We start from the raw sequence: 14,937 nt of genomic DNA, 5'->3' as shown, positions 1-14,937 counted from the left end.
GACTCGGAAATTAAACGAATGACCATGCAGGATTTACCCCAAGAACTCCAAGAAGCAGTGAAGCCAGAGGTATGGGACTTTACTGGGAAAGATGTAGGGTTGATGAAAAATGTGGACCCCATACAGATAGCAATAAAGGACAATGCGGTATACCCCAATACTAAACCCTACAGGATGAATGCAGAAGTGAAAGCTGGTGTTGCTGTGGAAATCAAGAAATTGTTAGAAGGAAACATCATACAGGAGGTGATGAGTAGCCCATGTAACTCTCCGATTATGGGCATTAAGAAACCTAGTGGCAAGTACAGAGTAGTGCAGGATTTGCGAAAAGTTAACAAAATAGTAGTTCCCTGTTGCCCTATTGTCCCGAACCCAGCAGTGATTCTGTATCAGATTCCCTGGGATGCTGAGTGGTTCACAGTGATAGACTTGTGTCATGCATTCTTTTCCATTCCTTTGCATCCAGATAGCAAATTTCTTTTCTCATTTGCCTTCGAAGGTCACGTGTATTGCTGGAACCGGGTCCCTCAAGGGTATACAGAGAGCCCCTCTATCTTTAATCAGATCTTGAAAAAATGTTTGGAAATTTTGGTCTTACCTGGGAACTCTGTCTTAGTGCAATACATAGACGACCTCTTGGTGGCGTCTAAAAGTCATAAGGATTGTGTGATTGACACCATTGCCCTACTGAATCATCTGTGTGAAAAGGGACATAAGTGTCCCCTGACAAGTTACAGTTTTGTGCAAAATCAGTGAAATATCTGGGGCACCAGATAGAAAAAGGTGTCAGAAAAGTGACATCGGAAAGAGTGAGGATAATTCAAAAGATGCAGTTACCCCGTACTCAAAAAGAGATCAGAATGTTCCTGGGTGTGATAGGATACTGCAGGCAGTGGATTCTGGGATTTGCAGTCCTAGCCAGGCCCTTGATAAAAATGACTAAGAGAGGAACACCCGAGATTGTAGAATGGGATGATGAAAGCTTAACAGCCTTCACCAAACTACGAGATTGTCTGTGTACTGCTCCTGCATTGGGGATGCCAGACTATTCCAAAGAATTTGCCCTGTTCTGTGACACTCGCGATAATTGCGCATTGTCAGTCCTAACTCAAGAACATGGCACAACGAGAAGGCCTGTGGCATACTTCTCTGCCACCTTGGATCCAGTGGCTGCTGGATTACCAGGTTGTCTGAAAGCAGTAGCTGCTACCTGTGCCAGTTTAGAACAGAGTGAGTCAATTGTCATGGGACATCCGGTAACTGTGTATGTTCCGCATGGAGTGGTAATTTTGTTGACCAGAACAAAAACACAGTATCTCACCCCTAGTCGGCTGACTAAATATGAGAGGATTCTTGTGGGTGCTGCAAATGTAAACATTGTTAGGTGCAGTATTCTGAACCCAGCCACCTTACTCCCCGACCCAAAGGATATGGAAGGGGGGTGGATGATGAACACGATTGTATTGACCTAACAGAATTCAATACCAAGCCACGCCCAGACATAAAAGAAACGCCCTTGCCTGAGCATGACAAAGAATTATTTGTAGATGGTTCATGTCTAAGGCATGAACAAAGAGGCCTGAGTGCTGCCTATGCAGTAGTGTCCTTAGAGAAAATTGAGGAAGCAGGTTATCTATATCACATCAAGTCTGCACAAGTAGCCGAATTGATTGCTATGATAAAAGCTTGCCAAATTGGGAAGAACATACGCATAACAGTGTATACAGACAGTCAGTACTGTTATGGGGTTGTGCATGACTTTGGCCAGTTATGGCTACAGAGGGAGTTCCTGACTTCATCGGGTACTCCTATTCGAAATGGAAAAGTTATTCAAGACCTTTTAGAGGCAATCCAGTTACCAAAGGAACTGGCAGTGGTAAAATGTGCTGCTCATAAAAAGAGCATGGACAAGGTATCACTGGGGAACGATTATGCTGATCGAGTGGCCCAATGGTGCGCAAGAGATTGGTATATCGTGAATCCAAAACGAGGGGGGCCAGGAACCAGCTGCCAACTTCAGGTGTTTGAGGAAGTGCCTACATGGGATGAGGTGAAAGAGTGGCAGCAGGCGGCACCTTGGCAAGAAAGAGAGAAGTGGAAGGAAGATGGATGTAGACCAAGACGTGTGGATGGTGTCATTATAGGTCCAACTGGTATGCCTGTGTTACCTAGACACCTACTTAGCGCAATGGCGAGGTTGATACATGAAGGATCACACATTGGTAGGGACGCCATGATTCTAGTGTTCCAACAGACTTGGTACAGTAAGAAGTTCAGGAAAGTAGCAGAGTCCCTCTGCCAGAGGTGCCGGTCATGTCAAAAGATGAACCCAGGGAAGAAGACTGTAGTGGACCTGGGGAAAATTGGGAGGTCCGGGGGTCCCTTTGTGAGAATACAGGTTGATTTCATCACCATGCCCCGTTGTGAAGGGAAGCGATATGTCCTTGTCATGGTCTGTTTATTTTCAAAGTGGGTGGAAGCTTTCCCTACTCCCCAAAATGACGCAAAAACAGTAGCTAAATGTTTATTAAAAGAACTGATACCTAGATTCGGGGTGCCAGTCACTATTGAATCAGATCAAGGCTCACATTTTCATAATGACGTCATCGATGAACTCTGTAAGGCCTTTGGAATTGCACAAAAGCTACACTGTGCCTACCGTCCAGAGGCTTCTGGAGTGGTGGAACAAATAAATGGAACTATCAAAAACAGACTAGCAAAACTGTGTGATGCAACTAAATTGAACTGGGTGAAGGCCCTGCCCTTGGTCCTAATGGGACTCAGAAGTATTCCTGATCGCAAAACAGGCCTAAGTCCCCATGAAATAATTATGGGAAGAATAATGAGACAAGCATGGGTACCAGGAAGCAAACTGTTGAGTATTACTGATGATTTGGTATTTGAATACTGCAAGAGATTGGGTGACCAAGTGCGTTCTATCTCTCGCCAGATCGGAGAAGACGCCATCCTCAATCCAACGACTCCTCTCCACAAACTGGTCCCGGGGGACTGGGTGAAGATAAAGAAGCACACTCGGAAGACCTGCTTGGAGCCCAGGTGGGGAGAAAAACGTCAGGTGATTCTGGTTACTACCACAGCAGTCAAGTGTGCTGGGGTTCCGCGTTGGATACACGCCAGCCACACCCAGAAGGTACCACCAGACGAAGTGCCTGAAGCTGAAGGACGTCCAGCAGAGGACTCTGCAGGAGCCAGACCAGAAGTAGCTGACAGCGTACAGCCCAGTACCAGTCAAGCTGCAGAATCAGCAGACGTTGGCCCAAGAATAGTTGACAACGAACTACCAGGAGTCCAGCCTGCTGAAGGGGTCCAAGAAGCTGAGCCAGAAGTAGCTGAAGACGAGCTGCCAAGCATATGGCCAGAAGAGTGGATTCCATTGATTGACCTCACTGAAGACCCTATTCGAACAAATGAAAGACTTTGGGAAGGTAGAGAGTGGACTAGTCAGGAAAAGCAAGGCATAGGCGAAGAGCCTCAGAATCTTGAGATTCACATCAAAACTGAGGAAGGAGAAGGTCAGACAGGGACAGAGCACGTGATTGATACAGAACAAGTGAATAAGACTGAACAAGTGCCCGATACTGAACAAGTGAAGGATCTTGAACAAGAGAGGAATACAGAACAAGTGATTGATACTCCACCACTGACACCTGATATCGGGAAGGGACAGACTAGACATAGTGTAATAGTTCGAGCAGAAAAAAAACAAGAGATCGAAGAGCTTGAACAGGATCAGATAGGATTAGGAGAAAGTGTTCAGGAAATAGAATCAGAGACACTTGAAGAGCAAACACACGGTATACCTGAACCAGGCCAGATTAGTACCCAGGCAGAAGAAACAGATACTAGCCCTGGAATTAGTCAGATAGAAGAAGAAGAAACTGAAGCAGAATTACCACAAGCTAATGAGAATAAGAGGGCAAGAGAAGGAAACGAAGTCCAAGTACCAACCAAGAGACTTAAGAAAAGAAAGCATCTTGAGCCTAAATACATAAAGAAATTGAGATTGAGAATAAAAACAGTAGAAGAAAAACGTGCAGAAGAAAGGAGAAGTGCTCGTATAGCAGAACAACCAGAAGACTCTTCCAAAAGAAGGAGTGATCGAATAAAGAGACAAAACAAAAAGTACAAGTCACCTGAATGGACACTTGTGTTAGAAGAGCTTGAAGATCTCGACATCACTGACGTAAGCGACGGAGAGCCCGTCCCTGAGTACTCTGACGAAGAGGAAGAAGAGCCACCGTGAATTTACACAAAGTAAGATACTCGTGTAAGGTCACAAAGAGGGGTCGAGAAACTATTTCTGAGCCATAATGTCTGATTCAACCGTGAGTGGTAGACCTAGTCGCAGCTGTTGCAAAACTTGCTGCAAGGTATGTGTCTGTAGTGTAGTTGTCCTGATATTACTTTGGATAGGACTAACAATTTTTATACCCTTTGCTGTGAGTAAAGATACCAACATTGTCCCTACTGAAATTGTAAATACTGACAGTGAAGAGCTGACAACACAGAGTTTAGCTATACATGAAAGAGCACTGAGACAAACAAAACGAGACTTAGAAGCATCAGATGAGGAACTACATTATCATAGAATCAAAAACAGGACACGCTTAAATGTTTTCGCAAACTTGTTAATACACTATGTAGAGACTATGGAAATTGAAGATTGCTATGTCTGCATGAAGCTACCTACTTCTGTGGCTGAAGGCGTGACATACCATCACTTGCCACTGACATACGGAATTTCCTGTAGCATTTTAGCTAGCTTATTTTACAAAAGAGGACCGTTACAGTACTATTACTCTAACAATGACGTGATCTTTTCCGAACTTCCTATACGTGGGAACTTGAATCCTGTACATACCAAAAGTGACGCAATACGATACATGGGAGATTATTTCCTGACTATAGGTAACATTGACATAGCGGACGCACACAGAGATAACTTGACTTGTTCTTTGCATGAGCAGGAAAAGATGTTCCTAAACATGGCAGAGAAAAGGAGAATTAAAATACAAAAGAAGGCTAATGACGAAAGTCAGAAACAGCCAAAGTGGGCAGAGAACATGGAAGGCACCTCAACTGGTGGGGCGGGTCCTGCTCTGTTGCTGGATTTTGAAAAGAAAGGCAAGCTATGTCTTCACCGCGAGAAGACTAGCTATTATAATAACATTTTCATTGGTTCCAGTGAATGCGAACATAATTACAAGGTAATTGGAGGTTGGGGTTTCAAAAATGGGTCAGAGCCTGTGTTTCCTGGAATTTATTATATTTGTGGGGACAAGGCTTATTTCAAATTGCCGGATCACTGGTATGGAAGTTGCTATTTTGGCATTGTCTTCCCGAAAATATACCATGTGAATGGAGGCGCTGGAAGCAGTGAAAATACTAATGGCTTAGTGCGTAGTAAAAGAGAAAGCATAGGTGAAATAATGGGTAGTATTTTCAGTGCACTGATACCTGGAGTGGGAGTGGTTCTGAACACTCACAGAATTTGTAAATTGTCTACTATAGTGGATGTATTGTCTACTGAGACAGCTCATGGATTTCTGCTGGTCAACACCGAAATGGTTGCGATCAGATCAATGGTTTTGCAGAATCGACTTGCTCTTGACACCTTATTAGCGAAAGAGGGCGGAGTCTGCCGGATGTTGAAGGCGCAACATTGTTGCACTTATATTCCGGATAAAAGTGTACAGATCAAAAGATATGTGAAAAATATTACTAATTTGGCAAAGGAACTCAGACCACTCGAGGTTGATAGTGCCTGGAAGAGACTGGTAGATGGTCTCTCAAATGTAGGTCATTGGTTCGCTAGTATAGGTAAAGGCTTATTGCTCAAAGTACTGATGCCAATTGGAATTATAGGTCTCATCCTATTTTTCATATTTGTCTGCTGCAAATGCCGCAAGCGCACCGGAAAGCATGAAGTGAATGCCAGAGGTGTGAAACGAAGTGTGGATGAGATTGAATTGGAAGAAGTGAATGATCAGATATACAAAAAGGTGAAGACTTCTCACCCTACCAAAACTGAAAGAGAGAAATTGGAACGCTTGCTGGAAGAGATAGAATTGTATAAAGTGTGAAAGAAAGTTGGCATCTGGTTCCATTTATTTTGTGATGATAGTAAATATCATCAAAGAGGGGATTGATGAAGCAAAGCTTCGCATATTTTGCGATCTTGCCGAAGTCATGAACCTCGTTTATGTGTAACAAAGTAATAAGTGTAAGTCTTACTAACGTTTATATTTAGTTTAAATAAAGATTAAGACGCTTGCCTATATGTTTTACTAAAATAATTTACTCGAGTCACTTAAAATGGCTGCCGCTTGTATTTAGTTACTGCGCATGCGTCAGCCACACTCACGTGTCCTGACGCGTCTGCAGAGTTGGAGGGAAAATTATGCGCATGCGTAATACATAGCTGTGCCCATCATGTGGTACTGCTCGTGCCACTGCTCTTGTGCCTGTTTCCATGTAGCTAACATTTAGACTGCATAAGTATATGTTGTGATGATAAGTTGAAAGTACAACCCTGTGAATGTGATTTCATAACGTTATTTCTGTGTATTAATTTGTTCTCGCTTACTTTTCATGTACCGCGGGGAATGGGGGTCCAAACTGATTGGGAGCCATATTGACGGTCTCTTCTGCGCATGACCAGGGAGCATTGAAAGGTGGCCACTTTGGACAGTGGAACTCAGCCAGCTGGCAGCCACAGTCAAGATGCGCCTGGGAAAGCCACCTCTGCGCTACGAGAACGGCGAATGTTGCTCCTCATGTGTTACAATGTTAATTTTCACTCGTATTTCTGCACAGTTTCTCATGAGAACCCCAATCTCTCTAGGCGGTACCCAAGTATGCTAATATAGGCTCAAATTAGCGTGTTCTGATTGGTGTGTTACCCAAATCCTACTTTAGGACCAATCCAAATTGAGGGATTCTGACACTTTGCAACATTGGGGGGTGGTACACCGTCCCAAAAGAGTATATCTACCCTGGGTTTACCTAGGGAATTGTCCGACTTGTCTGGTTTAGCTGACCTGTCACTGACCCATCGTACTCAATAGGTGACTGAAGATACAGAGAGCTGCGGAGCACTCTGTCCGAAATTGACCATAGACTAAGGTTTTACTGAACCTTAAAGTGCTGGCAAAGCACTTTGCTGGGAGTTCGTTGACCCAATCGGGGTCTTGATCGATAGCTGCAGAGAGGGTGGAACGCAGGCGTTGCTTCCAAACTGCGGGTGCGGTCCTGTCCTGAGCGGTCCTGTCCTGAGGGTTTGCTGTCCTGTCCTGAGGTCCTGTCCTGATTCCTAATCTGAGGGTATCCTGTCCGGTTCGGGGTGTCCATTCTGCACCTGCTGTCCTTTGAGGGGTATCCTTCCTTGAGGGTTTCCTGTCCTTAACTGACCCGTGGCCAGGGTTTGGTTTCCACACCAGTCTAGGTAAATACTGCTCTAAGTTCTTTAAACTTGCATCTTTCTATATTTCTACCTTTTGCTATAATAAAGTGACACCTTTGCATATGTTGATTTTCCATGCTTTTACCGCAAACTATTGAACGAAAGTCATTCGCATATTTTTCATGATATGTTCCCATGTCTCTCAATCTTTTAGAGATTATATTTTGCATTGCTGTTTGTCATTTTCTGATATGGTCTAGAACCTCCTTACCTAGACTGTTTAAAGGTCCCTTTACTTTAAGTTTAGCGTGTTACTCTTTATAGGCCCTCCTATAGTAACCCATGCATAGTCTGTCCAGGCTTAAACATTTGAGGTTTTAGTATTTTTCCCATTTGCATTCCATATTACATTTGAATGGTTACCCTGTCGTTATTTCTCTATAGTTATATCATTTACATTATCTTGGTTATTGATTGCTTCATTCTTGTGTATCTAATGCTTGATGATAACGAACTTTAGATAAACATTTTAAAACTTCCAGTTGTCCGTGGTCATTTAAACAATATTAAATGTTATTTGAAATTTGCATTTGCTGCCTTTCCTTTTACAGCTAGGCCCCTGATCCATTGAAGTCATAGGTACCCGTGTCGGTGGATGGTAAGTCGGGTACACTGAGTCATAACAAGTAGGGAACACACACAATTGATAGCAGCCCGTGAAGTCGCCTGGTCAATGAATAGTGTGAATTGAAAGTATATGGGCCCTGAAGCCGGAAACGGCGGAATCATTGGCTGGGTGACCTCGCGCGCTCTATCAGTTTTCTGGTAAGCAGAGGTATGGTTAGGGACTAGCTAAAGGTTAGGCAGGATTAGTTAGACTAGTTGAGTCGGAAGCTGCTAGTACATTAATGCTGCTAAAAGAGCGGCTGTTCTAAGAGACCTGATCAATCTCTTGTGAATACGCACGAATAATATCTTGTAAAAAAAAACAACAGCAACAACATCCTAGGCACACCACAAAAGGAAGTCCACACAAGGTTATATTAAAATAACTTTTGTATTGTCAAAACATATCAGATAGAAATCACACATGTACATTGTGCCAACTGGCACGGGCAATATTCATAAGGGATTATTTACAGGACAGGGCCACAGTCAGAATCAACACTTTTAGAAATAGAAATACTGTCAGAAATTAGAATAAGTATAGCACAAAATAACAGTTATAAATCACATCCAGTAACTACCGGGAACAGGTAAGTACCACCTACGCAACCCTAAACACCTTAGGAGAATGTCACGCAGGGGACCAGGACCTCACTAGGACCACCTGTACTAAAAAGAACAACCACCTAAGTATCACACAGCATTTAGGGGTCTAGGAAAGAACACATTACCCATGATGCATAAATATACATTCAGAGGAGTAGTTAAGGGAAACACATGATGCATAAACCTACACATTCAGCGGTGTTAAGAACAAAGCACATGATGCATCACAAACACATTCAGAGGTGCAGCGCTAGGAGACACATGACGCCTAAAACATTCAGAGGTGCAGCGCAGGGAAAGAAAGACACAACTAAATAGCGCAAAGACACATGATGCCTAAAACATTCAGAGGTGCAGGGAAAAACCACACAATTGCGCAAAACCTTACATAAGCCACCACCTGTGGCAGTCCCTAGGCCAACTGGCCTTGTTGGGGCTAGGACGCCCTGAGTCTCAATGTCAGGGGCCTAAACGGTGCAGGTGCCCACTACTTGCTGAGCACCTGGGAACATACCAAGACCTAAACGGTGCAGCTGCCCACTACTCCAATAATTAAATAAAAACGGGGTGGCACCCGTAAATAAAAATATAACAATATCGGGCATAAAGCAGGGTGGCACCTGCAAAACCTCACACAAAATGCGTGATAGCGACACGCTCGCTACGGGTCCAAAATAAAGCGCTCAAGCGCTAGGAGTCAAAATAAAGCGCTTCCATCGCGCTGGGGGCACTGGCAGCACCCACAGGCCCCTAGAAATGACCCCTACAGCAAGAAGGGTCCACAGAAGTTCTTCAGGGGCTGCAGCAAAGTCCTTCCAGGCACTTTAGGCTATAACAAGCCTTGGCAAAAGCAAGAGAAAGTTCCCAGAAGTCTGCAGCAGGGGACCCCAGGCAAAGGTCCCCAGGGAAAGTCCATCAGGTGTCCAGGGATTCCCCTGGGCCCAAGCAGCAGCACGCCCCTGACACAGCCCCTTCTTATTCACAGAAAAGTCTTTGAAGTCTTTGTGCAGGCAGTGTGAGAACCAGCTAGAACTGGTTATAGGGAAGTCCTGTCAGTATCAGGGACAGAGGTGACAGTCACCCAGCGGGGGGGTGGAGCCAGCATTGTGGCAGGCAGGCACAGCCTCACTCACTATCAGGTGCGATCTCCACCCACTTCCCTGGCAGCAGATGCTGCCTTTCATCCACGGGCTGACTCGGACAACCTCCTGGGGGCTCTGCAGCCCCTGTCACACTCAAACCAGACAGTCAATCCACAAGCAGGCCCAGGCACTCTGGGCCAGGCTCACCAGCCAATCACACGCCAGGCACAAATTATACAAATATGCCAACTTCTCAAGGTAGCACTTCTAGACTAGACACAACCATGCCGCATACACCATTACGCAGCATTCAATCTCACGAGTTCGCACATATCAAACTCGACCCTGCACTCCCCACACATCAGGAACTACCATGGGCATGCATATTCCCCATTCATTCCTATGGGAGGGCAGGTCACTCACCACACATACACAGAGAGCACACGCACTTTACACTGTACCACAGTAAAAAAGTGCGCAGAGGCCTAAAATCACCAACCCAGGTTCCAGAAACAGGCTAGGAAAAAGCACCAAAAAAAAGTTTCGGGGTGAACCTGCCTAAAGGGCCAGGTCCAACACTGAGCAATTTCACAATGACCCCACAAGTATGCCAGTGCATTTTGAGAGTTGCATCCATATCCAAACACAAACGAGCCAATAGATCTGCATCTTACAAATGCTGTCAAGACAACTCTGAGTTCCTATTTATTGACATGAACTCTGAGCATGGCCTTCACACAGGCTTCATTAGGGTTTTTGAGTGGGAATGTTTTATTCCCTACTTTTACAAGATGGGTATACAATAATATCTTGAGGAATAAAAATTTTTTTAAAAAAAAGAGTTATTACCAAATCGGCACAAGGAAAACGTTACTTCCATGGAAACGTATGTGTATAGATAGTGTCATAGATTCACATGCTGGGCTTGGACATTTGCAAGTTGTCCTTGTTCGACGAAGTCTTTCGAGTCCCACATTGTCGTATTTGTCACTTAGTTAGCATTGTGGACGGGCCTGAAATCCATGCTAGAATCTCTGCGCAGCGGGTGTGAGTAGTATAGAATGGTGACTGAACACTATGATGCACATGTGTACTGCATGAAGAGGGTCATAACTTACGGAAAAAAGAGATCTGTGAACAGAGCCATAAGTGCCCTAGGAGGAGGGTGGACACATATGAATCTACAGCACTACACCCTATGGACAGATGCTAACAGGGTAACATTTTCCTTTCATAGCATGTGCTGGTAGAGATACCCATGCTCTGCATAGACTGTAAAGCAGTCCCATCATATAAGAGGTTGTCGGCGTGTGGATGAAGCAGATGTCTGGAATAAGATCCTTATGACTGTCTGGCCAACCATTGCCTGTTGTCGGACTAAAACATCCACACAATAGTGCTTTGAAAATGTGTGCGGAGTTGACCATATAGCCACTTTGTGTATGTCGGCTAGGGAAAGGCTCCCTAAGAAGGCCATGGTTGCAAATTTTGTTTGAGTAGAGTGAGCCCTAGGGGTAACAGGGAGAGTGTCTAGGCTCTGTGATTGCAGGTCTGCATACACTTAACTATGCATTTAACAATCTCTGCATAAGATGGGTTGTGAGGCTTTGCAAAGGCCACGAAAATTTTGTCTGCCTTGCAAAATTGTTTAATTCTGTTAATGTAGTACATGAGGGCAAGCTTAACATCTAGAGTGCTCTTTCCACTAAGGAGCCCGATTGGGGTGCCTGTTATGTACAATATAAAGTTCCACACTGGCAGTGGCAGAACACTTGTAGTAAAAACTCTTGAGGCCTTTCATGAACACCTTGATTACAGGGATGTGGAAGAAGGAGACATGCTCCCTGATTTGCATGTATACGGCCACAGCCGCTGAGTGAAGTCGTACTGAAGTGTAGGCTAGGCCCGACTTCTGGACAAGGAGCAGGGAGCTGATGATGTCTTGGACACCAGATCTTAGAGGGTCTATCTTTTTTGTGATGCAGTAGTGAACAATGCTTTCAACTTCAAAGCATAACATGCCCATTTGGTCGGTCTAACAGACCCACAGAGGATATATATGCATTCATGATTGGAGGCCCAAAGTAACCAAATGTTAAGCCATCAGGTGCCAGATTGAGTTGCTTGGGCTATGGTGCCTGACCTGGGGACCATGTCCTGCCTGTTTGGAAGCTTTTCTCTGGGGCTAATCGACATCTCTAGTAGGGCTTAATGAATGTCATGGCTGCCTGGCCCAGGTGGAATAGGGTTTGCCGCATCTTCCACGCCACAGGTGGAAGTAGCGGGAGAGGCTGAAAAGCATATAGAAATATCCCAGACCGAGTTGATTCATATTGCTTTACCCATGAACGTCCGTACCGAAGGGTCTTCTTGGACCAGAAGGTAAGGCAGTCCTCGCATGCATGGTCATCAGGGGAGAGGAAGACATTGAAGGACTGTGGGTGGTCAGTCCACGGACATTTGGAGAGGCACTGAGGCAATACTGAAAGGGTGTCCTTTCCATCACGGTTCACACATTCTTGGTGACAAAGTCCTCGAGACAAGGCGTACAAAGCCACGAAGAAGGCCCAATGGTGAGGCGTCGAAAAAGGCAGATGTCTGCTGATTGTCGCTTTGTAAAAAACAAAACAATCACCAAGAAGGTTTCTTCCGGTGGTCTCGGAGTCAAAAGTGGGCCCAACAGAAAGAGATACAAGTGACGAACACAGAGCCCCGTCCGAAAACTATGCTGGAAAAACACATACCCAACTAATATGGAGTTTATGTCCATAAGGCCAGAATGCCAGTTATCTAGTGGGCTTGGCCTTCCTTTCAAAGTTCAACTTCATACCTCCACATCCCTCTCTCCCTTCTTTATCCATTGGTCAGACTCTCACCTGCATGATCTCCACGATGGCCACGAGGTCAGCCAAGGAGATCTCGTCCCCAACAATGAAGTGCTTGTCCTGTAGGAACTTCTCCTCAAACTGATCCAGGATGGTGTGCAGTTCCTTCAAGGCAGCTTCCATCTTCTCAGGTTCCATTTCCTTACCCAGAATTAACGGTGTCAGGCACTGCAGAAAGAATAGAACTTCATTACCTACAATAATTTAATGAGCTGGAGAAGGGACTCCATTTTGTAGACTGGTAAAAATAGTGAGTTACTGATTCCCCCTCAAGACAACAGATAAGCAAGTACAAAGAATGAGCAGGATGAGACCCATTGCTACAGAAGGAGGCATACCGCAGGAGAGGAAGAGTGTGGGCTACAATCTATCACTGCTGAGGAAGAGGTAGAGACTATGGCACATCACTTGTAGGGAGGATGACGCTGCTACCTACCACTATTGGGGAAGCAGGGTGTAGGCCAGGCCTCGGCTGCAGAGAAGTGGGAGGAGTGCGGGGGCGGGGGGGCAGTGATGAGTTTCATCTTTGTTCAAAGGCTTGGGTGTGGTCGAAGGGGACTGCCCCATTATTGTACAGAAGTGAGGACATGGCCCTCTGTTACTGAGGAAGGTGGGGCTACATGTGAGCAGAGATAAGGAAGAGGTAGGCAATGGCCCTCCGCTACAGCTACCCATTGCCATGTGAGGGCAACTACTATTCAGAGAAATTCTGAAAGTAGAACACACTCTTTTGCAAAACAATTGTATGTAAAAGAAAAAAAAAATAACGTTACTAAGTTTGTCGGTGCAAAGAATCAGAAGTCCAGAAATTGTAACTATTTTTTAGATTTTTAAATTAATTTGTTGAACAACATTGTTGTATTTCTGGAGTAGATCCTAATGCACAGTGTGGCGAACAAGGGTTGAGCCATCTTAAAACGCTAATAAATTACAATCTCAGGTGAGTGAAGGAGATTAAAACATATTAACTGTTGAGGAAGAGGTGTTAGATTCCACTTCCGATTGAGGATAGAAGATTACAAACTATCTGCAATAGATGAGCAGCTACAACAAAATAATGCTGGGTATGAGAGGCTCAAACCTAACCCAGCTAACGAAGCAAACACCCCTTTGCCTTCAAGTATCTCCAAAGGTTTTTAGGGAAAACATTTATCAAAACTGAAAGCAAGCTTTTGGCCTGGTTAACGATGACAGTCGAGCCAATGAGTAGCCAGGAACTACTCCCTGCAGCCCTCAATACATTCTAGCTTCTCTAATACAAAGGAGAGTGGGAAAAAGCTCTTTTGAGCCAAATACCCACCCTCTCGGCTGCAACAAATGGACGTTCTTGCCTCAAAATGAAGCAAAAGGAAATTCTATACGCAAATACTTTTTTTTATAAAAGAACTATTGGCACCCCCACCTCGCTACTGAACATGACCTCTAAGGTTTTGCTTAAGAGATTGAACCAAGAAGTCGGTGGACACTGGCTGCTTCCACCTTCTCCCAGAGACACTGTGGCGGAGGGATTCAGGAGTACAGAGATCACCCTCTAAACTGTTGGACTCTAAGGAAGTAAACCACTGAACTAATGCGGTTTGCTGTGGCCCTTAGCATAAATTGAGAGTCACGCAAGGCCTTCAAAAGGATAGCAAATACAGGTTTAGCATTTCCAGTTACTTGCCCTATAGGCAGGAATGCTCATTTGTTTGCTGGTTTGAATTCTTGGCGATACCTTTCATTAGCACTCTCATCCAAAGGCACACTGGGATTAAGTCCCATATGTAGCCACTTGCACCACAGGAGTATCTTTCTCTCTCTGTACCATCACAGCAACTACCAGTTCTTCTCTAGAGGATTCTCAAAACTGGTAAGGGATTAAGATCCACAAGTCCATATGCACCCAAAAAAGTTTGCTTTATGGACTCTATCGTAATGAGACAAGATTCACAGCATTGCATTCAGCATGGGATTCAAAAGGCTGAAGCCTGCTCTCACTCTCCCACCGAGATGTCGATCCTGGGCATTAATTGGCCACGTAGATAACAAGAGGGCATTTCTGCTTATCAGCTTTCACACCTTTTCATCCCTCGGCATACAAATTGCAGGGCACAATGCTCACTCTATTGCATTTGCTTTGCTGCTTCCATATATGCCATGTGGCCACATATTACACACAAAAACTTCAGCTAGTCTTTTAAGACTGTATATTTAGTTTTTGTTTTATTATTAAAAGCAAAACATCAGGTTCTAGAAGGCAATGTTGGCTAAATACACAGAAGAAGCAGAATGCGCA

At 44.6% G+C, this 14,937-nt stretch overlaps 1 protein-coding gene across 1 annotated transcript in view; it reads right to left on the bottom strand.

Annotated features, from left to right (window-relative positions):
* The window catches only part of LOC144792654 (glutathione S-transferase theta-1-like), a 103,878-nt gene that overhangs the window by 46,425 nt on the left and 42,516 nt on the right, over positions 1 to 14,937 (bottom strand). The window contains exon 4 of the mRNA XM_078667802.1: positions 12,654 to 12,830. Within this exon, the coding sequence (XP_078523928.1) occupies positions 12,654 to 12,830 (177 nt within the window). The remainder of the gene's footprint in view (positions 1 to 12,653; positions 12,831 to 14,937) is intronic.

This window comes from Lissotriton helveticus, chromosome 11 (assembly GCF_964261635.1).
Source record: "Lissotriton helveticus chromosome 11, aLisHel1.1, whole genome shotgun sequence".
Taxonomy (NCBI): Eukaryota; Metazoa; Chordata; class Amphibia; order Caudata; family Salamandridae; genus Lissotriton; species Lissotriton helveticus.
Note: the sequence above shows the minus strand (reverse complement) of the source record. Positions and strands in the feature narration are given on the sequence as shown.